This window comes from Coenobita brevimanus, chromosome 112 (assembly GCF_032717465.1).
Source record: "Coenobita brevimanus isolate Jiangsu-jjx chromosome 112, ASM3271746v2, whole genome shotgun sequence".
Classification (NCBI taxonomy): domain Eukaryota; kingdom Metazoa; phylum Arthropoda; class Malacostraca; order Decapoda; family Coenobitidae; genus Coenobita; species Coenobita brevimanus.
This window is the reverse complement of record NC_137065.1, coordinates 322,694-344,400: the sequence shown is the minus strand read 5'-3', so window position 1 is coordinate 344,400 and position 21,707 is coordinate 322,694. Positions and strand designations below refer to the sequence as shown.

At 41.0% G+C, this 21,707-nt stretch overlaps 1 protein-coding gene across 1 annotated transcript; it reads right to left on the bottom strand.

The window, feature by feature from the left end:
• Positions 1-5,430: 5,430 nt before the first annotated feature.
• Mtpbeta (mitochondrial trifunctional protein beta subunit) lies at positions 5,431-20,746 on the bottom strand. Its single transcript, XM_080286627.1, has 10 exons — positions 20,681-20,746; positions 18,468-18,657; positions 16,354-16,541; positions 15,956-16,090; positions 14,818-14,945; positions 14,296-14,526; positions 12,516-12,665; positions 10,965-11,181; positions 10,038-10,126; positions 5,431-6,888 (listed from the first exon to the last, which is right to left on the bottom strand). The coding sequence occupies exons 1-10, from the start codon at positions 20,733-20,735 to the stop codon at positions 6,844-6,846; spliced, it is 1,428 nt and encodes a 475-aa protein (XP_080142753.1). The 5' UTR covers positions 20,736-20,746; the 3' UTR covers positions 5,431-6,843.
• Between the last annotated feature and the right edge of the window lie 961 nt (positions 20,747-21,707).

The window sequence follows — 21,707 nt, the reverse complement described above, 5'->3', positions numbered from 1 at the left end:
CACACCACAGTGCTCCTTCACTTCCTCATTTGTCAATCTGTCTCTCCTTGTAACTCCACATGCTCCTCTCAAATAACTCATTTTCCCTACTCTCACTCATAACTTCTGTCCCTCCAACAAGGTTCAAGCTGCGCTTCAAGACATTAGAGTTGATATCACAATACTGTCATGCAGTGACTTTTTTACTTCTGTGTTCACTTCCCTGTTCCTTATCACTGCTTCCAAAGAACCAGCAGCCTTTCTTTCCTGTTGTACCCTTTCAAGCACTTCACCCTCTAACTTCCATCCTTACTCTTCACACTACCCGAGTACTGAAATGCACTCACATTTTCCATTTCTTCCTTATCCAACCTCACTGTACATTCAGTAAATTCACTTCTCTCAAAAGACCATAAGTTTACTCTTCCCCACATTCACCTTTAGATTCCGTTTCTTACACACACTCCCAAGCTCATTCACCAAGCCTTGCAGTTCCCCATCATCTTCACTTAACAATACAGCATCATCTGCAAACAACAGTACGGGGAGTTTCCAAACACTGTCCTATCTTATTAGGGTCACTCCAACATCCACTGCCCTAGCTTGTACCTCTTTTGTAACCCCATCCATATACAGATTGAACAGGCATGGGGACATGACACATCCCTGATTCAGTATTACACTAAGAAGACAAATGATCCAATGATTACCACATTCTTTTTCCCCTTTTCCTTTGTACAGGGGAATAATTATACCGGACTTCCAATCCTCTGGGACTCTGCCTTCCTCCCAGGCCAATCTGCACATCTTCCATATCCATTCAACTACTATCTCTCCCCCATGCTTCAGCATTTCACAACACACTCCTTCAATTCCTGGGGCTTTCCCCATTTTGACTTTCCTCGTTGCTTCCACTACTTCCATCCTACTGATTCCTTTCTCTCTTTTCACTTCCCTCCTCCTCCCAGCCATTCCCCAGCCATTTATACCCCCATTACTTTCATTCTTAATGTCCACCAATTACTTAGTGTTTTTGTGCTGACTGCATTTATTTTTGTGTAGCTGTTTTTTTTCATGTTTTTTTCATATCACTGCAGGGTATGGCCCTGCAGTGGTGATTGCTTGTCTGTGGTTGACGGGTCTGCTTGACCTTGGTAATTGCTTGGTTTATAGGTCAGCTTGACCAGACAGGGTAGTGTTAAACAACAGGGATGTGTTGTACAAAGAACTGTAGTGGCATTTTACAATGGCATTCAAAGTTAGGTTACCAGTATGTACAAAGGGTGGCCAGGGGAGAAGTCCATTATCCGGATGGATCCACTTTCCGGACATGCCTTTGGCTCTAGTATGTCGGATAATTGAGGGATTACTATATTTTCTTTTTCACCAGTCTGTTAATACAAAAAGGATTTGTGATCAGATTTTTAAAGTCTGATTTGCATTTTGGTGGAGGATACACAGAAGTTTAAATTTATTTAGAGTTTTATTGTGAGTTGTTGATAATGTGTAACTACTGCACTGCTAGCACCATATGTATTGTTGGGGAAGAAAAGTTGAGTAGATAAGTGTGTAACTTACTGTTCTGAGTCACTAAAATTTGAATATTACTGTGTAGTTTGGTGGATATAACTGGCTCACATTTGAAATACACAGATTTTATATAAACTTTTTAGGAATACTGTACCTGTAAGGGCAAGTGAGCATGGTTACTGATGCCTAAATGTCAGGACTGAGTAGTCTCACCCCAGGCCTCTACGCTCCTGTGTATGTGGGGCAAAATGGTGTTGATGATGATTGAAAAAGACAGACTTTTATGAGGAATTATTCATGGTTATTTACCAAGTAGATCTAGACATGATTCACCAAAGCAACTCTGAAACCATTTATATGAAGCAGTGAAATGGCAGGGGACAGGGCGACTTGGAGGCGATTTGTTTGTGGCCACCCCAAACGGAATTGAGGCGTCTGACAATAGAATAGAATAGATTATTGTTTGAATATTTGAATGAATATGCGTTGCATTCCTGTACAGTGGTGTGTTGTACATATCTATGATGATCAGAAAATATTACGTGCCCTAACTTCTCAGTCATAACATAAGACTGGTAGCGTCTTCAGTGCAATGACATTGTGATTTTATTCTTACCAACTCCAAATGATTTTGTGGTGCTTGGAAAAGCACCCAAGTAGTGAGGGATAATGGAAGCTATTCAACCTTACCACTTCAAAGTTTCTCCATAGCTGCATAAAATAATTGAGCGATAGCAGGGATATAGCAAAATGTGTCATTGGATGGAATGGGTTGTAGTACTACTGTATTTAACTAGCATACAGTTTAGACCTTTAACCGAGTCCTACCTTTGCACTCATAAATGGACAGTGTTATAAAAAGAGGGTAGGGGTAAGTCCAGCACATCTATTGTCATTTGTGTAATCAACAGACCTAGTTTTTAAATTACAGTGCAAAATTTTACTTTTGAAAATCTGGTTCTTGCTCGTTTTTTACTACCTATACCCTTTTTACCATAACGTGTTCCAGATTTTCATCTCTTTGCAGTGTATTTCACATAGGTTAGTGGCAGAAAAATACAATACTACAGCTCTACATACCACTGCAGCAAGCATCATTATTAATCTATTGGTAAAACTCAGCATTTACAAAGGAGCGATGGCAATGTTAGGCCAGGTTAGAGTGAAAAGGGTATAAGGTAGTCGTCGATCTTGGAGTAAACCAGTTGGGTCTTCTCTGTTGGGCTCAGGAAAGAAAGTAAGAATAGGATTTATTTTGAAATGTACTGGTCTGTGTCATCAGTTATACAAGTTAGGAATATAATTTGTTCCCCATCCACAAGGGCATGGCAGGCAGTCCAACATTTAGCAGTGAAAGGATTAAATTGAATTTTTTTAATACAATATGTCCAGCAGTGCTTCTATGTTTAGTTTATACATTTGGGGTACAGTACTGTATCCCATTGTTGTCACATAGATTTTTATTTTTTATTTTTTATTATAGTATAAGTTGTTCAAAGTGGTTTACCACATATCAGACATGAAATTAAAAACTGATTGAAGATATTGGGGAGAGAATGAGGTAGGAAGATGTAAGCAACTTACCAATTTTTTGTAGGCAACGAAGTTGTGTCTGTGTTCATTCTCTTAAGTACAAAACATGAATGATCCTGGTAGGGTGTAACTAAAAACTAGCATGTGTAGTCAGTGATTACTTCATGAGAGTTTTTATTGTTGTTGCTTAGCCCTGGTCTGTCTGCAACCACAGGTAAGCAGCTGCCTCAGTGGTACCATTCTACAGGTACAGTACATACAGCATGTAGGAAATTGGCACCCCCTTGTGGTGAACAGGACCTCACCAGGGTCAGATCAGAGTCCTTCCCACCATGAAATGCAGGGAAGTATCAGGAGGTTTGGCACCTAGGTAGATGCCACAGCTGCTTCCCCCCAGGGTGCACACAGCACCACCATGTGTATGCTGCCTTTCAGTACCTTTCATGAGGGTATCTTACCATGGCTGTACAATTTGTCAGAAGTGGAATGGATAAAATTTCAGCTTGGAAATGACATGTACTTAGTTTTGCTAAAAGTACCAAAATGAGCATCATTTGAGGCATGGCAGATATCTAACCAGTGATCAGTTCAGTGCAAACACAGCTCAGCATTGCTTGAGTAGGTTTTTATGGTGACACGTTAAGTGATTCACATTATATGCTCTTTCTGCGCCTGGTGGTTTAGTGGGTAATTATGGCGCTCCAATTGGATTGATCCTGTGTAGGTTTATAGCCAGGGGGTGGTTGGGGTTTATTGCTCATGTAATGCCACTCAGGGATGAATGAGGCTGGTCACTCATAAATGTGAGGACCAACTTGCCTAGCCCTGGGCCCCTACGCTCCTCATGGGGCAACGTAGGATTGGATGATGAATGATGACGAATGAATCTTTTTAACCAAGTATTTTGAAGCAACTTACTGTAATTCATTTTAATACCTTTAAATGGTGTGGATGTGGCAAGATAGCCTCATGGAATGTCAGTCATATCCACCACACATGCTAGTTGTAGCTGAGGTAGGAACTTACTAAATTTTATACTTGAGAGAGCACATGGAAAGAAGTTAGTTGAGAAGAGCTTATGAAGCCACATGGAGAGAGAGACAAACAAATGAAGAAGTAAAAGAGCATTATGGTGTTGATGTGGCGTGACTGAAAATGTTGAGAAATACTTTGAGATGATTTGGCTATGTGGAGAATGGAGCATGAAAATATAGGAGTGGAGGGAGAGAGGAGGAAGAGGAGAGCAAAATAAGGCGAAGGGACAGAGTGGAGATATACGATGGATGGTGTGTATGAGGTGGAAGAAGGGCAGCCAAATGGCAGAGGACAACAGCATGGAGGCGATTGTTCCCCTTGTGGGATTATGGAGTCTAGCAATAGCAACAGATAAACAACTTTTTCCGATATATTTACTCAGTTTTCAGTAGAGCATGAAATGTGGTAAGCCATTTTTGAACACCATGCATGTCCTGATATAACTGGATACCAGTAGAGACTGTTCTGTCATCAATATGTATTCAGCACAATTGGAAAATAACCTTTTCCTAGAGGGAACCACAGGACTTACCCTGTACCTATGTACATTTAGCTTAACAAATTTTTAAAACTGTTACATAGCAAATATGAATAGTAAAGATACTGTACTCTAAATTACAATATGAAAATTTGCTGTACAGTAGTTTGTTTAATGTCATCAAAAATGTCAGTATTTTTTCACAGATGACTTTATAGGCCCTTGTCTTGTCAGGAATATGTAAAATTAATGTACATTATTCACTACAAAAAAGTGCTTGTACAGTCTTTGATATTTTCATTAAATTGTATGCCACCTTTTTACGCAGCTGAGTTATTGGATTGTTATAATTTGAAAGTGGTAGATGAGGCCACCCACCATCCACTCACTTGATTTAGTGCTATTAGATGACTTTACAGTGAGTGACAAATGCCAAATGTTTCCCTGCACATCAGGTAACCACTAATAATTGGCTGGTAATCATATACTGTACAGTAATCAGTTAGATGCCTGTTGGTCCAATGCAGGGGTGGGGAACCTTTCTCCTATTAAGGGCCATTAGGAAATTTTTAACATCATTCATGGGCCATACAAAATTATCAACTTAAAATTAACTGTAGCCCAGTACATAACAGTATATATATATATATATATATATATATATATATATACACATACACATATACATATACATACACATATATGTATACATACACATATACGTTATTTATATATATATATATATATATATATATATATATATATATACACACACACACACACACACATATACATATTTATATATATTCGTTCATGAGTTTATGAAATTGCATTTATGAATTGCCTCGTGGGCCTAATCAAATGGTCTTGTGGGCCTTATACGGCCTGAAGGCTGGACGTTCCCCACCCCTGGTCTAATAGATTAAGACACATCAGCCAGATGTGGCATTTACTGGTCTTAAGCCCATAGGGTGTTTTGGATTCTTGGCTGTCAATAATGCCACTCAGGGATGGGCAACTGATTACTCTTATATGCCTTGTCAATGTAGTCTGGTCCTGGGCTCTTATGCTTCTGATGGGGCAGTATATTTTGAATGGATGGATGTAATAGGTGTAACTGAAAGCCAAGTCTACCATCCGTTACATATATGATTTTAGACATGTACAAAAATACAGTACAAGCTATCACACACATGAATGTACACTATTTACAAGCTGATGAAAAAGTTTTATTGGTAATTACTGTACATTCATTATCTAATTGTACACTATATATATATTTGCATTGATAATTGCATACTTATTCCTATAATATCTGATGTCTTGCTCCCAACTAAGAATCCCAAACAGGACTTGGCCTTGACAGACCAAACCAGTGTAACTCAATATATGGGTCTGAAATATTGGTACAGTCACTACTCGTTATACGTTGATTCGGTATACGATAATTCGCTACAACGATAACAAAAGTTCCACCCCAAAATCCGATTTGTGAGAATTTCCTGTTATAACAATATTGCCCTTGGAAAATTTCATACAAAGTGCCAGGCATACGCAAGGCGACAGTCGCTTGTCTCCGGCAAGATGGCGGCCCCAGCGTGCAGAGCATTGTTTTGGTTCGGTTGCAGTCCTGCCACCCCTTCAAAGCCCCGTCTCTTCCACTCATTCACATGTGCCCCTGCTACTGTCATCTCTCGGCCAAGCATCGTGCTACAGTAAGCTTATACATCGTGTAGCACCAGGCCAATGTTATGCAAGTGTGATTGTTGTGCTGTTGCAATAATTTACAGTACATGAGTAACGCCGTCTGTATTGGAGTAATAGTGTTTGTTTTGGTCTTGGAGACGACTTGGACCGACACAGGAAGTGATTAAAGTGGGTTGCCATTTTTGTTTCAGTCTTGGGTAGGTGACTTTGGGAAGCTGAGTTGACGTAACCCCCTTTTTATAATGTGTTTCAATCTCCCAATTTACGATAAAATCGTTATTCATTAAGGTATGACCTGACGTAACCTCATTGTATAACGAGTAGTGACTAATGTATAATAGGTAGCTGTTTACTGTACATCATATTAGGAAAGAGTAATGGAATCAAATATAGGGATCAATGACTTCGAACTTGGAATTAACAGTTACCAAAATATAGTATACATAATGAAGTGCTGCATTACAGTACGGTATCTGTCATTCAGTAATTACAGAAAATGCTATACTGTATAAAACCCACAGTAAAGGGAAGGCTATGGGGTTTTGGCAATGCAACAGCAGGATCGACCGGCAGTGCTTCCCTTATATAGTGGCTCCAGGATATCGCTCCACCAGCATACCAACACCCTGTCAAAGAAAGGATTCCTTACAGTACATTAATTAACAAGCTCGGTATGTATTCTTATTGGTTAAGGAACTTCCTGATGCCTCTTCCATACTAATTTCATTTAACTTTAACTTGACCTACTGCAATCTCTCCATCTTGAATGTTAAGTTGTAACAATTAACACTAGAATACAATGCCAGTTACAAAGATGTGCCATGGAAAGGATATTACTGTAAGTAAGTTGCAAAATGACTGGTATACATGGTGAATGATGAGAAGGGTGCGTGGTGAATTGAATGAATGGAAGGGAATGAATGACTGTGTCTGTGTGTGTGGATGACAAAATGAGCAAGTGTGTAATGGATGCAAGAGCATACAGAGGTTGGGAGAGTAGACTTTTTGACCACCACTTGGTGGTGGTGAAAGTCAAGGTTCAAATGAAATGGAGGAGTAGCAGAAGGGAAGGACAGGAGGAAGTAGTCCACACAAGGAAGGTACAAAGGTTGCAAGAGGATGGAAAAAAGGCTGAATATAAGCGAGAAGTGGAGGAGTGAGTGGGTAAATATGATCTGGAGCAGATAGGGGACGTGGAAGGTTTGTGCAAGATATTCTTGGGAGAAATCTGTGCAGCACGTGAGGTAGTGTGTGGGGTGAAGAGAAAACGGAAGGGGGTGCAAGGAACAGCATGGTGGAATGAAGAGGTGAGACTGGCTGTGGTGCAAAAGAAGAAATCATATAATGAGTGGACGAGAAGTGGGCATGGAGAAAGTCGAGAAATGGAAGAAAGAATTATCTGTAGAGAGGAAGAGAAAGGATTAGTAAGAGAGAACAAGAAGAAAGTGGGTGAAGCATTTGGAAGGAATCTGAGTGTAAAGTGGAGAGAATGTAAGAAAACGTTCTGGAGAGAGGTAAAGTGAGTTAGGGTGACAAAGAAGTAAGCCAGGGAGTGAAAGATAAAATTGGTTGATTGCTAGCAGATAAAGGAGAAATAGTGAGCAGATGGTGAGAACACTTTAAGGAATTGCTGAACAAAGAGACAGAAAGTAATCAGAGATGTGCTGATACCAAGATGTTGGCCGATACCGATACCCACTTTTCAGCCGATACCGATACTAACAAATGGCTGATACTTTGCCGATACTGATACTGATACGTTTTTATTTTGATTTTATTTATTTGATACTGGTAACGTGAGTGTTGTTAATGCAGAAGCAATATGGTAATCGACATATAATACTGATATATGATAATGCTACATCATGCATGTAATTATAATGTAATATAATATCATAACCATCTGTTTATCAGTGTCACGAAACATACGTGTCTTGAATCACATAATAAACCAGAAAAGTATTGGAGTATTGGTCATATTTTTACCTTGCCGATACTGATACTACAAAAAAAAAAAGGCCAATACTACTGATACCGATACTATCGGCACATCCCTAAAAGTAATGCAAGTATAAGTAGCAGGGGAATGGCTGGAAGGAGGAAGATGAGAAGAAATCAGCAGCATGGAGGTAGTGGAAGTAATGATGAAGTGTGTATTGGAATGCTGAAGCATGGGGGAGAGATAGTAGTAGAACGGATATGGAAGATGTGTAGACTGGCCAGGGAGGAAGACAGAGTCCTGAAGGATTGAAAGTCAGGTATAATTATTCCCCTTTACAAAGTAAAAGGGAAAAAAGTGTGTGGTAATCATAGGGGCATTTGTCTTCTTAGTGTCACCGGAAAGTATATGGTAGGATACTTAATGACAGAGTTAGGGAAATAACAGAGGAATTAGTTGAAGATGAACAGGGAGGTTTAGGAAAGGAAAAGGTTGTGTAGATCAGAGATTCATTCTTAAGTCTTTAGTGGGAATTTTTCTAGAGAAGGGAAAGAAACTGAATGCAGCCTTCATGGATTTGGAGAAAGCATTTGACACGGTGAATAGAAAAGGACTGTGGAAAGTATTAGGAATATATGGAGTAAATGGAAGGTTGTTAAATGCTGTGAAGAATATGTATGAGGGTGCTAAGGTTGCAATGTGTGTGGATAGTGAACTAAGTGAATTTTTTTTATCTGAATGTTGGACTAAAACAGGGATGAGTCATGTCCCTTGGTTGTTCAATCTGTATATGGATGGGGTTATAAAAGAGGTACAAGCTAGGGCAGTGGATGTTGGAGCAACCCTAATGAGAGAAGGCAGAGTTTGGAAACTCCCTGTACTGTAGTTTGCAGATGATACTATATTGTTAAGTCAAGATGAAGGGAAACTACAAGGTTTGGTGAATGAGTTTGGGAGTGTGTGTAAGAAATGGAATCTAAAGGTGAATGTAGGGATCAGTAACTTATAGTCTCCAAGAGAAATGAAGCCACTGAATGTACAGTATGGCTGGATGAGGAGGAACTGGAAAATGTGAGTTCATGTAAGTACTTAGGTAGTGTGATGAGTAAGGACAGAAGTTTGGAGGGTGAAGTGCTTGAAAGGGTACAACATGAAAGAATGGTTGCTGGTTCTTTGGAAAAAGTGATAGGGAACAGAGAAGTGAACATGGAAGTAAAAAATTCACTGCATGACAGTACTGTGATACCAAACCTAATGTATGAAGTGAAGCTTGGACCTTGTTGGATGAACAGAAGTCAAAAGTGAGAGCAATGGAAATAAGTTATCTGAGAGGAGCATATGGAGTTACATGGAGAGACAGACTGACAAATGAGGAAGTGAAGGAGCGTTGTGGTGTGGATGTGGATGTGATAGAAAGCGTTACGAGAAATACACTGAGGTGGTTTGGCCATGTGGAGAGAATGGAGAGCGAGAGACTAACGAGGAGAGTGTATGAAAGTGAAGTGGAGGGGGAGGCCAGCTGAGGATGAGATGGGGGGAATGGAGTGGAGGAATACCATATATGAGAGAGGAGGGTATGAGCTGGGAGCAGGGCTGTGAAATGGCATTGGACAGGGCAACATGGAGGCAATTTGTCTGTGGGCACCCCTTATGTGATTGAGGCTTCTGGCAATAGATAGATAGACAGAAGTTAACAACAGATAGATAGATAGTAGTTAAGGTGAACATACTATAGTTCATTTCTAAATATACCATGCTGTATCTCTAACAGTCTTACATGCTACTCATGTAATTATGTCAGTTTTAAAAGCATATAAAAATACCATGTGAACTCACCTGGCCACCAGCAGCACAGGCAGTGATGAAGGCGAGTTGACCATCTTCCTTGATGAGACGGTGGGCAGAGTGCATCATCAGCCGCACACCTGTTAAAAAATATTTTTATTAATGTCGGGTCGCCATACATGTCCACACGTACACTCAGGGTCAGAGGATCAAGTTGCGTTCAGTTCTTTTTCTGTCACATTATTTAATTGTGCTGGAAACAGATATCACCACCTGTTGGTACCAACATGGCTGGGCAGCTTTGTTGCCCAGTTATATGAAAATCCCTCGGCTCCCCTCCCAGTTTCCCACGAGGCAAGAGAAGGGTGGTGGACAACAGAAAAAGGGCAACTTCATCCTGTCCACCAGGTTTATATTCAGATTAACCTGAGTCCACAACAACAATCCCCAACTACAGGAGGGCGAGTTCAGACTGCAATCTGCCAGGTTCACATCCAGATGGGCCTAGAGCAATCACTGTATCATCATACCATATACAGACTCCAACATGCTTGCGTATGTGGGCCTTGGTCACCTAATGGAGGTTCTCCACGCTCCACAATTTCTGGCAGCCCCCCTATTCTCTCTCTTATTCCTGAATTCAGACTTTATAACCTTATCCTAGGTTTTTTTTTGTAAGTGAGTCGTCCTGTCTCGGCTACCTCCCTTTCCTTGGGGGAAGCAGCCTAGGTATATAGATAGACAGATAGATTTTCACAACCCTACCCCCAGCGTTTTACACTTACCACCTTCTGCACCCAAATGTCATCTTCCATCCTCGCAACATGCCTAAACCATCTCAGTCTAACCTCTCAAGTCCCATCCTTTATCTCAACTCTTCAGTCACAATCCTACTTCCCTAGGCCTTCCATTCAAGGATGCACTACACATCCATCTAATCACTACAATTTCTGTGACAACATAAATCCCTGCACTTACCTGTGGCTGCAAATGGATGTCCGATGGAAAGCGATCCACCCCACATATTAAGCTTGTCCATGGGTGGGGCTCCAACCTTCTCAGAACGTCCCTGGTAATTTTTGGCAAACCAGTCTGAGTCCATAGCCTTCAGGTTGGCTAACACCTGGCCAGCAAATGCCTCATGGACCTCCCAGACGTCAATGTCCGTTGGCTTCAGACCTGCTTTCTCCAATACCTGAGAGGTAATAGTCAGTCACCACCATCCTTCCTACTTTGGTATTCTTGGCTATGACTCTAGACTGGGCAAATCTGGACTGTCTGGACATTGCTACTCCTCACCCTGCCCTAGGGTGGGAAAAGAGGTCTGGATGATGATGATGATGATGACTCTAGAATAACTACATTAGTTATATCATCATCGTCACTGAGACCTCCTTTCCCACCCTATGGTGCCCTATCAAACTGCCTCAAAAAGATCAAAAATGTGTGTTGCTGTTTGCTCTCCTTTGTGCACCTTTATCAACATCCTAACTTCTTTCCCCACCTAGGATAGGGTGAGGCAAGATACAGAATGCAAGAAATGAGAAGGAACAACATACTGCACAGTAACTTATCAACAGCATGTCCAGTGAAATGTGACAATTGTTCATCATCATCATCATCCGGACCTCCTTTTCCACCCTAGGGCAGGGTGAGGGAGTAGCAATGTCCAGACAGCCCAAATTTGCCCAGTCCTATGGGCCACGGTTCCATTCACTCATCATTCCAGCCCCTGGAATCCTGGCTCTATTGGACACGTCAAAAACATTCACCACGTTCTGTAGCTTCACATAAACATATCCAACAAAGTCAATCATTCACTCATCATTTATGCCCCAAGAATCCTGGCCTGATGGATGTACTGTCCATATTAGTGCTGATGTATGCAATCATCATCATCCTAACCATTAGCTTAATTATCACTACAAAGCTTAACTACAGTACTCCATACCCATCCCAACACGAATCTTAAAATAGATCCTTTCTCTGAACATAAGTACATGTGCCAGGGTTGGGTCCAAGTACAGTACTTGTAACTGGTACTTGAACTAAAGTACCAGTACAGTTTTTCATGTACTTGTACTTGGAGTTTAAAATTTTGGTTGTACTTGTACTTACATCCTAAGTACTTGAAAAAATACCAAGTACTTTCAAGTACAATCAAGTTCATTATATTTAACAAAAATTTATATATTCTATTGGACATTATAAAGGTATTATTAAGTAGACTTAATATTCTGTCATAGAAGAAATGGTTTGATTAATAAAGTACAGTATACTTATATTCTAATACGCTACTTTCTACCTTAATAACTTAACCTTTAGAATGTGACAATCATTTAATTTCCTTCTTCGAAACAGGAGCACTTTTGTATGGTATAAAGTACTTGTACTTAAGCACAATTACATGTACTTGGATTTGGACTTACGTAAATTGGAAAAAGGCTATACTTGTACTTGAAAAATTTCTGGGTACTTGGACCCAACCCTGTGCACACATTTCTATTCCAGGAGGTGTACATAGAGTACCTTAGGTGTGGCATAGGTAGGACCAAGGAGAAGCTGATCCTTTGGGTCCTGAGAAACATAAGTGAAGTCCCGGATGTATGCTTTTGGCTTCCACCCCATCTGTTTAGCTTTCTCCTCAGTGCAGATCAGGCAGGCTGAGGCCCCATCAGTCTGAAGTATAACATATATGAAGGTAAGTGAGCTGTTTAATATCTTCAGTGTACACTCGACCCTCCACTTCCCGGACTTTGGGGGGGGGGGGACCAGTCTAGGAATCGCAAATGTCCAGCCCTACATACCATCCCCGGACTTTTACCATATTTTGTCCGAATTCTCCAATATTGTCTGGCAATTCTTCCGATATTCTAGATCATTCTGGAATGTAGGCTACCCATTCCAACATAACTAACATACACAGTACATAAAATAATGACTAACACAATAACAATAAAACAACAACGGTATTGTGTTAGCTGCAACCCTAAGAACGGTTGGTTGGGGAGCTGTTGACGAGAATGGGGAGGATTATGATAGAAGTTCAGAAAGCTGAGGAAAATGAACAAGGAATGGAACATCACAAGGTGCGCCAACCACACATCACCTGACCAAGATACAAACACGCAATCACTGAATGTGACCTCGATCTTGGACTGAATCGGCAATTTTTAATGGGAAAATATTTTAATCTGTATCACCATAAAGGTCTGCACACCTAATTATCTGAAATACAGTAAAAAATTTGTGCTTAATATAATAATTAATAGAAAACCAGAAATCAGAGCAAAAATTTCTTAAAGTTAGCAGAAGTGTTTTGTCTCTAGCCTAACAACTCACCTTGACGGACTTTTGTTTTGTATAAATATCGATTTACAATGCACATACATTTTTTGGTACTCAAACTAAATAAATATGCAAAACAAGGCTGTCAATGCATGCTGATGATCTCAAGGGGAAACATCTGCTAACACTGGCACATTTTAGTTCTAAAACCTAGATTTAAAATTTATATTAAGTACAATTTTTTAAATGGATTTCAGATAATCAGGTGTGTATGAGCCTCTGTGGTGAAAAAAAATAATATATTTTCCAATGAAAAGTGCCCATTCAGTATTTGGTCTTACCGAGTCAGGTGAGCTAAGTGAGTAGGAATGGATCCCACTGACTGTCCGTAAGAAAATATTCTTTAAAAATTACTTATGAGTTTTATTGAGTCCAAGCCTTGCTTAAATTTTACTGTGTTATGCAATCAATTAATTATAGTGGCATTTGAGAAAGGTAAGAGGCAAATAGGACACTGCTACAAGTTAGGAACTGGTGGGGTGAAGCAGGATGGTGGCCATAATGCTTTTCATGTATGAATATATCTTCTTGTGTGTGTTACAAGTGGCCTTTATTGAGTCAAAACCTTCTTAACTTTTGTGAGAATCCCAGACTTGTATGGGTATTTGTCCAGCATTTGATAATATTGTCTGGCCTCAGCCCGTGTCCGTGAAATCAGAAATCTTGGAATTCAGGGTACGGGAAATGGAGGGTCGAGTATATCTGAAGGTGTATGACAAAGATGTACTGTACATAATGAACAGAACTGTAAAGGACTTGAAAAGCAGGGCAGGAAGAACAGGAGCTAACTTGGAGAAAGGAAGAGGGTTTTCACTGACTGACCAAGTATGATGTATTGGCATTGCTAATTGTCTTGTGGGGTTTGATGATTGAGGATGAAACTGCCATTTACTCTGGGATGGACACTTAACTACAACAGATACACTGATATATGAAGAGACAGATGAGTACACTAACTAACCAGGTATGATGCATTAGCAGCGGTGATCGTGCCATGGGGTTTGACAAAGGCAGGACGCAACTTCGCCATCTGCTCCGGGGTCGACACTCGAATACCATTATCCTTCTCCACCACCTGGTCTACTCCGGGCACTTTGAATGGGATTAAGTCACTCAAATGTCCTGCCTCCTGTGCCTTGTGTGCCAGTGTGTGGGAACGCAATGCAAAGTCGTCTTGTTCCTCTCTCGATATCTGAAAATGCGTATCATCATCATCATCACCATCCCAATCTTTTTTTTTTTTACCCAAAGGATGGGGTGATGTAGGCTCTACAAATTATGATAAGAAAGTGGCATGGAAGGGCAAACTCAGCTTGTTCCTCTTGTAACACCTGCACACCATACACTGTACTGTGCAGTTGTATGATAATAATGAATTACATTACTTACACTTCATTATTCACACTAATTTTTAAGTTCCATGCAGATAAACAATGCTCCTCCTTACATAGTGAATAACACTGTGTGTATAAATGGCGGTTACCTTGAATGCAGCAGACAGGCGGTCGGCGGAGTGTCCCATGGTCTCATTGGTGGAGAACTCAGCCACTGCCGGCAGATCTGGCATCAGATGCTTCATGGACAGCTGTGACAACAGGCTCAGACGGGCACCTGCACAAACACACACATAAAACTTAATTCTATATATTCAAATCCTGTACACCTGCCCACTTGGTGTTTCTACTACACCACCTGAGGAATCTAAGGCTAATCTGCTAATCATCTAGCACTCTGGGTTTCAATAGGGTGAACAGAACATCTTAGCTCTTAAACTTGTAGAAAAGCATTTTGCTGTGCTACGAAAGCAGCACAAAGTTTAGTTTAGGGTCATCTTCAAAGGACTTCTGTAATTTCCTGAGAGGCTTCAGAGTCCCATTCACCAATACAGTTGGACTCCTACTGTACAACACAACTCACTAACTACCCAGTGTTTCTATGTGGTTGGTGGGGGCGCTCACCATCAACTCAATCAATGTAGTGCTGCTCTCCAGTGCCTGCCCTTTCCTCTCTTCCTTCCTCCATTGTCTGACTTTCCTTCATTCACTCTTCATTCTGCCTATGAGCGACTTTACACTCCCTCTTCCATCTTTCTTTCCTTCATTCTTTCCTCTTCCTTCTGCCTATGCGTGACTACACTGAGTGACAAGCCAAATGGTTTCCTGTACACCAGGAAACCATTTACTGCACTGGGTGGTAACCATATAACCAAATTATGGCACCTGGTGGTTTAGGGGGTAATCAAGGCGTGCCAATCGAATTAAGCCTGCGTAGGTTTATATCCAAGGGATGGTTTGGGTTTATTGCTCATATCATGCCACTCACGGATAAGTGAGGCTGGTCACTCTCATCTTAAATATCAGGACTAAGTTGCCTAGCCCCGGGCTTCTACGCTCCTCATGGGGCAACGTAGGATTGGATGACAGATGGATAGATGGATGGTTTACATGGCCATGCTGGTAGCCTCTGTCCTTTCGTGCAAGCAATTTCCAGTATATTCAGCTTATGTGGCTCTGCTCATTCATGGAGCTACAGTATTTACAATTCATCTGTATTTGGTTCTATCTTGCACAACATACTTCAGATAAACATCGTAGTTTTTACTAAAACAAGGGCAGACTCACCAGCAGTTTTAGCCTTGTTGAGCTTAAGCAGGAGTTCTCTCATCTTTCGTGAGTGTCTGATGGGCACGTCAGACATGAACTCCACCCCACCAGCAACACACGCATCATATACACCAGCATGCATAAGTCCAGCACCTGGAATTGGGCAGAGGTAGGTTAATGAAGTTTACAAAAGATAGTTAACCTCTCTAGTCCATTAACAATACAAGCATCACAAACACTTAGAATCACATAAAAAAATAAAAATGCAGGTGGTTATAAAGCAAGAAATATACTGTAGTAAATGAAGGGGGAAATCAAAAATTCATTTGGTTTTATACCAATATAACTAAGATGCAGGTGTTTATGCAATATTAATATACTGTGTACTCTGTGTGATACTGGATTAAGATACATACATGTGGTAATAGACTGATTAGAGGAGATGCATGCCATGCTGACAGTGTGAGCAGGTATCCTGTCCGAGAATCCAGCACCCAGGCTGGCCTCTCTCGCTACGTTGGATGTTTTTACCTCCTGGATGACCGTGCCCATGACTATATAATCCACTGAGCTCTTGTCCATCCCTGTGCGTGACACCAGGCTCCTGTAATGCCATTGCCATCGCCATCATCATCATCATCATCATCATCATCATCATTATTACAGTAGAACCTCTTTGGTCCGGATTTCTGTTAATTCGGACAAAATTTAAAAATAATAAGTTCCAAAAATATGTTGGAAGTAATTCTAAAGTCATTTTCAGTATCGGCGAGGAAAGTGATCGTCATTCGTTTAGTCTCGGATCACGCTAGGTCACAACATGGGTGTCTTTTTAAACACACGCTAGCATTCGTTCCATCATCTAGTTCACCAACCATTTATATTTTTACGCCGTATTTCAAAAGTTAATCCTCCTTACCATGCCCCTTAATGCAAGTGTAGCTTCTGCAATGAATAAAGGTGTTTAAAGGAGGAGTTTGCGTACACAAAAATGGGTCAGAATATTCTGCAGTGTTTAGTGATTACTGTAGGTTATTTTTTGTACTTGAATGTGCTTTACTTGTACATCAAACATTAGCTTCTTGCCCATATGGGTGTTATCAGTATGCCAAAGATGACAATGTATTTTTTGCCTACATAAGTTTTATTTTTATTCCAAATATTACAGTTAATTAATTAATTTATTTTTTTGCCTACATGGGCCTTAGTCACTTACTACAATTTAAAATGTAGGCTAGTTTCTTGTCATGGCCTTACCTGTAAATTATGCAATACAAAACTATCGTACATGATTAGCTTGGTTATTTTAGTATCCTTTCATCTTTTGCAGTTACGTAGGGTTGACATATGCCACATATGTTAATAATTAACAAACATATTGTGATCCCTACCCTGACGTATGGAAGCGAGGCATGGACCTTGCAAGAGGGGAACAAGTCAAGAGTGAGAGCAGTGGAAATGAGTTACCTAAGAGGAGCATGTGGAGTGACATGGAGGGACAGGTTGACGAATGAAGAAATGAAGGAGCATTGCGGGGTGGATGTGGATGTGGTTGAGAAGATTAGGAGAAATACACTGAGGTGGTTTGGACATGTGGAGAGAATGGAGAATGAAAGACTGACTAAGAGGGTGTATGTAGGTGAGGTGGAGGGAGGGGTAGACCAAGGATGAGGTGGAGGGATGGAGTTGAGAGGTATAAAGGGAGGGGGGGGGTGAGTTGGGGGGAGGGTAGTCAAATGGTGGGTGACAGAGCGACTTGGAGGTGTTTTGTCTGCGGCCACCCTTTGCGGGATTAGGGTGTCGGGCTATAGATAGATAGATAGGTATTATTTTATTACAGTTGTACAGCTGTTTGAATTTTAGTAGTACTGTATAAGGTTATTGGAGAGACTGAATCATAACTCAGTGGCACAGAGTACTTAAAAATGACTTTAGAATATGCTATATTACCATTCCATATGGCCTCAAAATGATCATAAAATTGGCCTTAATGCAAACCCCCCGAACCCCCCAGCTGTACGGGCTGGCTGCGCTTGTCAAAGTCATGGGCTGCACAGTTAAAAAGATTTAAAAAAAAAAAAGCCCCCCTCTTTTCAACTTTCTGGGTACGCCACTGACTAAAACCAACAAATAAAATCTGAAAATCATCAAATATAAGTCTGGAAAAAAATCAAATTTAGTAAACTGTACCCCCAGATGACAATGTTAACCCCACCTATGGCCAAAACACAATAATCTAAGTCTAAAAACAGTTTATAAATCAACCTAAATACACAATTTTAGTCTAAAATATAATCAAAATCAGTAAAACAAAATCAAACCCATCATTAAACGGGGTTTGGTCATCGTTAGGCGGGGCATTGTGGCATTTCTACCCCCACTGTTAAGGAGGGGTAACGCATCTAGGGGTAACGTATATCGAGGTATACCTGTAAATACAATGAATGAAAACACTAGTCAGTCGGGCGAACCAAGAAAGAGGAGCCACTTCAGGCAACATATGTACATAAGAGACTAAGTGTGGGCCTACTTGAGTGCCTGTCGTCCCAGGTCGTGTGGCATCAGTTTCTGGTACTGGGTGCCAGACATAAGGAAGGGCGTGCGCACTCCATCCACCAACACAATGTTCTTCAGGCCTGGACGACTCAGGGAGGGTTTGCTTTTGGCTGCTGTTGCTGCTGCTGCCAAATGGGGAGTGGTGGCAAGCCCTCGCACACTTCCTGCAAGAAATATCACCATTACCATCATTACCAGTACCTAATTTACCTTACCCTAACCCATTTCACACACACAGTGCTGGATAATTCAATCTGAGAGGCTGAGACTGGACTTGCAAATCTTTACTGACCCTATATTTCAATCAACTGACCAAGATACTACTGGGGCTGGCCAATGTTAAGCTATATTTGGCAGTTTTCTATGGCCTGGGATAAGAGAGAGAATTTTTGTTGTTTACAATGGTTGGAGCATTTTATTTTTTTTCTTTCACTAAGGGGTAGGATTTACCCCTATTTCAAATGATTTAGAGATTAATTTCCACTGCAAATGATCCCTAACCCCTATTTGGGGCTGAAGTCAAATACAAAATAAACTCCTCAAAATCAACTGAAATACGTCATTTTTTTCATTTTTTTTACTAGGGGAAGGAATTACCCATATTCTGAATGATTTTGAGGCTAATTTCTGCCATTTTTTTTTTTTCTTGTTACCCTAACCTGATCTAACATAATCAAACTCAACCCCTAACCTGACACATCTGCAAAAGAAATGTCATAGAAAAGAACCCCCCAGATTTGAGAAGTTGATGTCATAGACGAGGATGGAATACCCGACAGGCTTGACTGTAATAAATGACATCTAATATACTATAGCAATAGCTGTGTGTGTGTATTTTGGGCAGCCGAAACTACACATTCAAATCGCACCAAAATTGGCACATAATCGCAAAAAATTTGCTGATGTGAAAAAACTTGGTCCCATAACGACTGAAAAACTTTTCTATATTTAATGAGCGACCACATTTTGACCAAAAAACGCCACTCCCGGCGCCCAGCATAGGAACTCTAGAATTTTTTGCCCACAGGTACAACTAAAGTATTTCGGACTTGCGTTGGTACAACTTGGGTTCCATTCCTGAAACTGCAAATAACACGATCAACTGGTTAGCTGCAAAAAATCCAAGTGACAACGTTGGACTAGAACAGCACATAAACGGACCATCAAGGGCCCTTTGATGTCACCTTGACGGCCGATAGTGACAATGTTACACCAGAACTGAACATAAAAGCGAGGGCCCTCCGCAGGAACGAGTGCGAGGGGCCCAAAGGGCCCACGAGCACTTGTTACCTAAGGAAGACCTTCATGTTGTCACTGACATAACCCAGCTACTCCATTGCCTGGTGATACAAATGTCCAACTCCCTCCCTAACCCCAAGAGGATTTTTTAAAGGGATTAGTTCCCCAAGCTAGACCTAGATAGATCACATAGCCCTGCTAGGGTTACAGGAGAGTGCTACCCCTCCCAGCAAAGGCAGCTACCCGGGCAGGGCACAAACTCTCAACCTCACAATCTTGAGTCCAGCGCTCTACCACTATGCCACCCCGCTCCCCAAACCCCAAGAGGAAAAGAGTTGCAAAGGGCAACTTCAGCCTGCAGTCTACTGGGTTCATGTTATGAGAAGCATGGGTTGCAATTAAACGTATAGTACCTCCCTTGACTGATATTTTATTATTTATAGTTGCTTCTATAATCAGTGTTTTCACCTGACAAAACCCGGCCGCTCCCACAACTTGAATGGGGGCCATTTCTACACCTTAAATACTGTCGGGACTACAAGAAAATCAATGAGCCTTCATAATTTGGCATGAGTCTCCTTGGTTACTAGTCAGATCAACCCTCCTGTCGGACTACTCTTGGTCATTACATTTAGTATAGGGGAGGCCTCAGTGAAATACTGTATAAAATATAGAACTAAATCAGGATAAGCCTTTGGAAATGTCATAACACGCCTAAGCGCTATAATTTCATATTATCATCATAACATGTATGTCATTCTAAGCTGGTCATAAAGCGATCAAAAGCAACATTTTAAGAAAACTGTCCTTATCTGATAATTTCCAATGCGCCTTTTCCAAACTTGTCCACATATTCACATATTATCACAAAAGTCCACCTAACAAGTAACTCCTAAGGTAAAGAAGCTCTGTGTTAAGTTATTTATCACAGCAAAAACCATATCTGACCATTATTAAATGCAGAAAGGAGAGCTGAGGAAGTGAAAGCCTTGCACAGCGCCATCTTGCCGGTTGGCTTACGTCCCGTAATTTTAGCCCGTCTGTTTAGAAGATAGCCCAAAAATAGCCCGTCGCCCCGTCCTCTATCCCCCTTCTTTCTTTTCCAGCTTCGTAAAAAGGAAAAAAGAAAATATTGAGTTACTCTACCCAAAGCTCTAACTTTCCTCCTACTCCTGCCGCTCCTCCTCCTCCTCATTATCATCTTCTCTAACTTCTATGGAAAAAGAAGTGTTCGAGCCGAGCGCCGCGTAGCCCACTGCCCGCCCGGCGCGGCGGTGCCAGGACCCAGGGTGGCGCTGTGCCATGTTTATGCACCATGCCTGACGTCTGCGCCATTTGAAATCAGCTGATGAATCCGGAAAATATTGTGACATGGTCCATTGTGCAGCTTAAGGAAGCAACAGCGAAACAGAGACAGCAAGCTAAAGCCAAAGTAACATGCTCGCTGCGCAGATAGCCCATTCATATTATAGAGCTCTCCTCGACTGCGGAATCCGCGGCAATCTGGAAAACACAGCTTGGCTGTAGAAGGGAAAAAAAAAATCACCCAACTCTGGTGAAGAAAAATATTATACAGAAAAAGAAGCCTAATTAGTAAAATAAATAAATAAACATGGGAGTCGAAACAAGACAATCCCGAACGCGCAGATTGTTTTGGTGGGAAATTGTCGTATTCGTGATTTTAAGTTCTTCATCGTGTAGAATTTCTTAGAAATTTTTGGACTTATACGGTACAGGAGGGTTGACCAAGGTAAGTCTTTATGACATGGCTTGAGCGATTAATTGAAAACTAATTGTTCTTTGGCTTGACGACAAAGCAAGTTGATTATCACTGGATAATTTTTTTTTCCCATTTATTAGAGATTGTTATTATAGCTGTAAAGGGTAGATGTTGGGCTTCAGCTGGTCGCCTGAACAATGGTAACACCAGTATAAGTAGGTGATGCCGTTGGTGGGTTATACAGAAGGGGAGCTT

Excerpts from the sequence above, each read along its gene's own strand:
- Mtpbeta (XM_080286627.1), bottom strand. The coding sequence starts at position 20,735 with ATGGCGCTGTGCAAGGCTTTCACTTCCTCAGCTCTCCTTTCTGCATTT. Across the intron at positions 18,658-20,680 it reads CCTTTCTGCATTTAATAATG|GAAGTGTGCGAGGGCTTGCC; the intron begins GTCAGATATGGT and ends TATTTCTTGCAG. Across the intron at positions 16,542-18,467 it reads CTGGGACGACAGGCACTCAA|GAGCCTGGTGTCACGCACAG; the intron begins GTAGGCCCACAC and ends ATGGCATTACAG.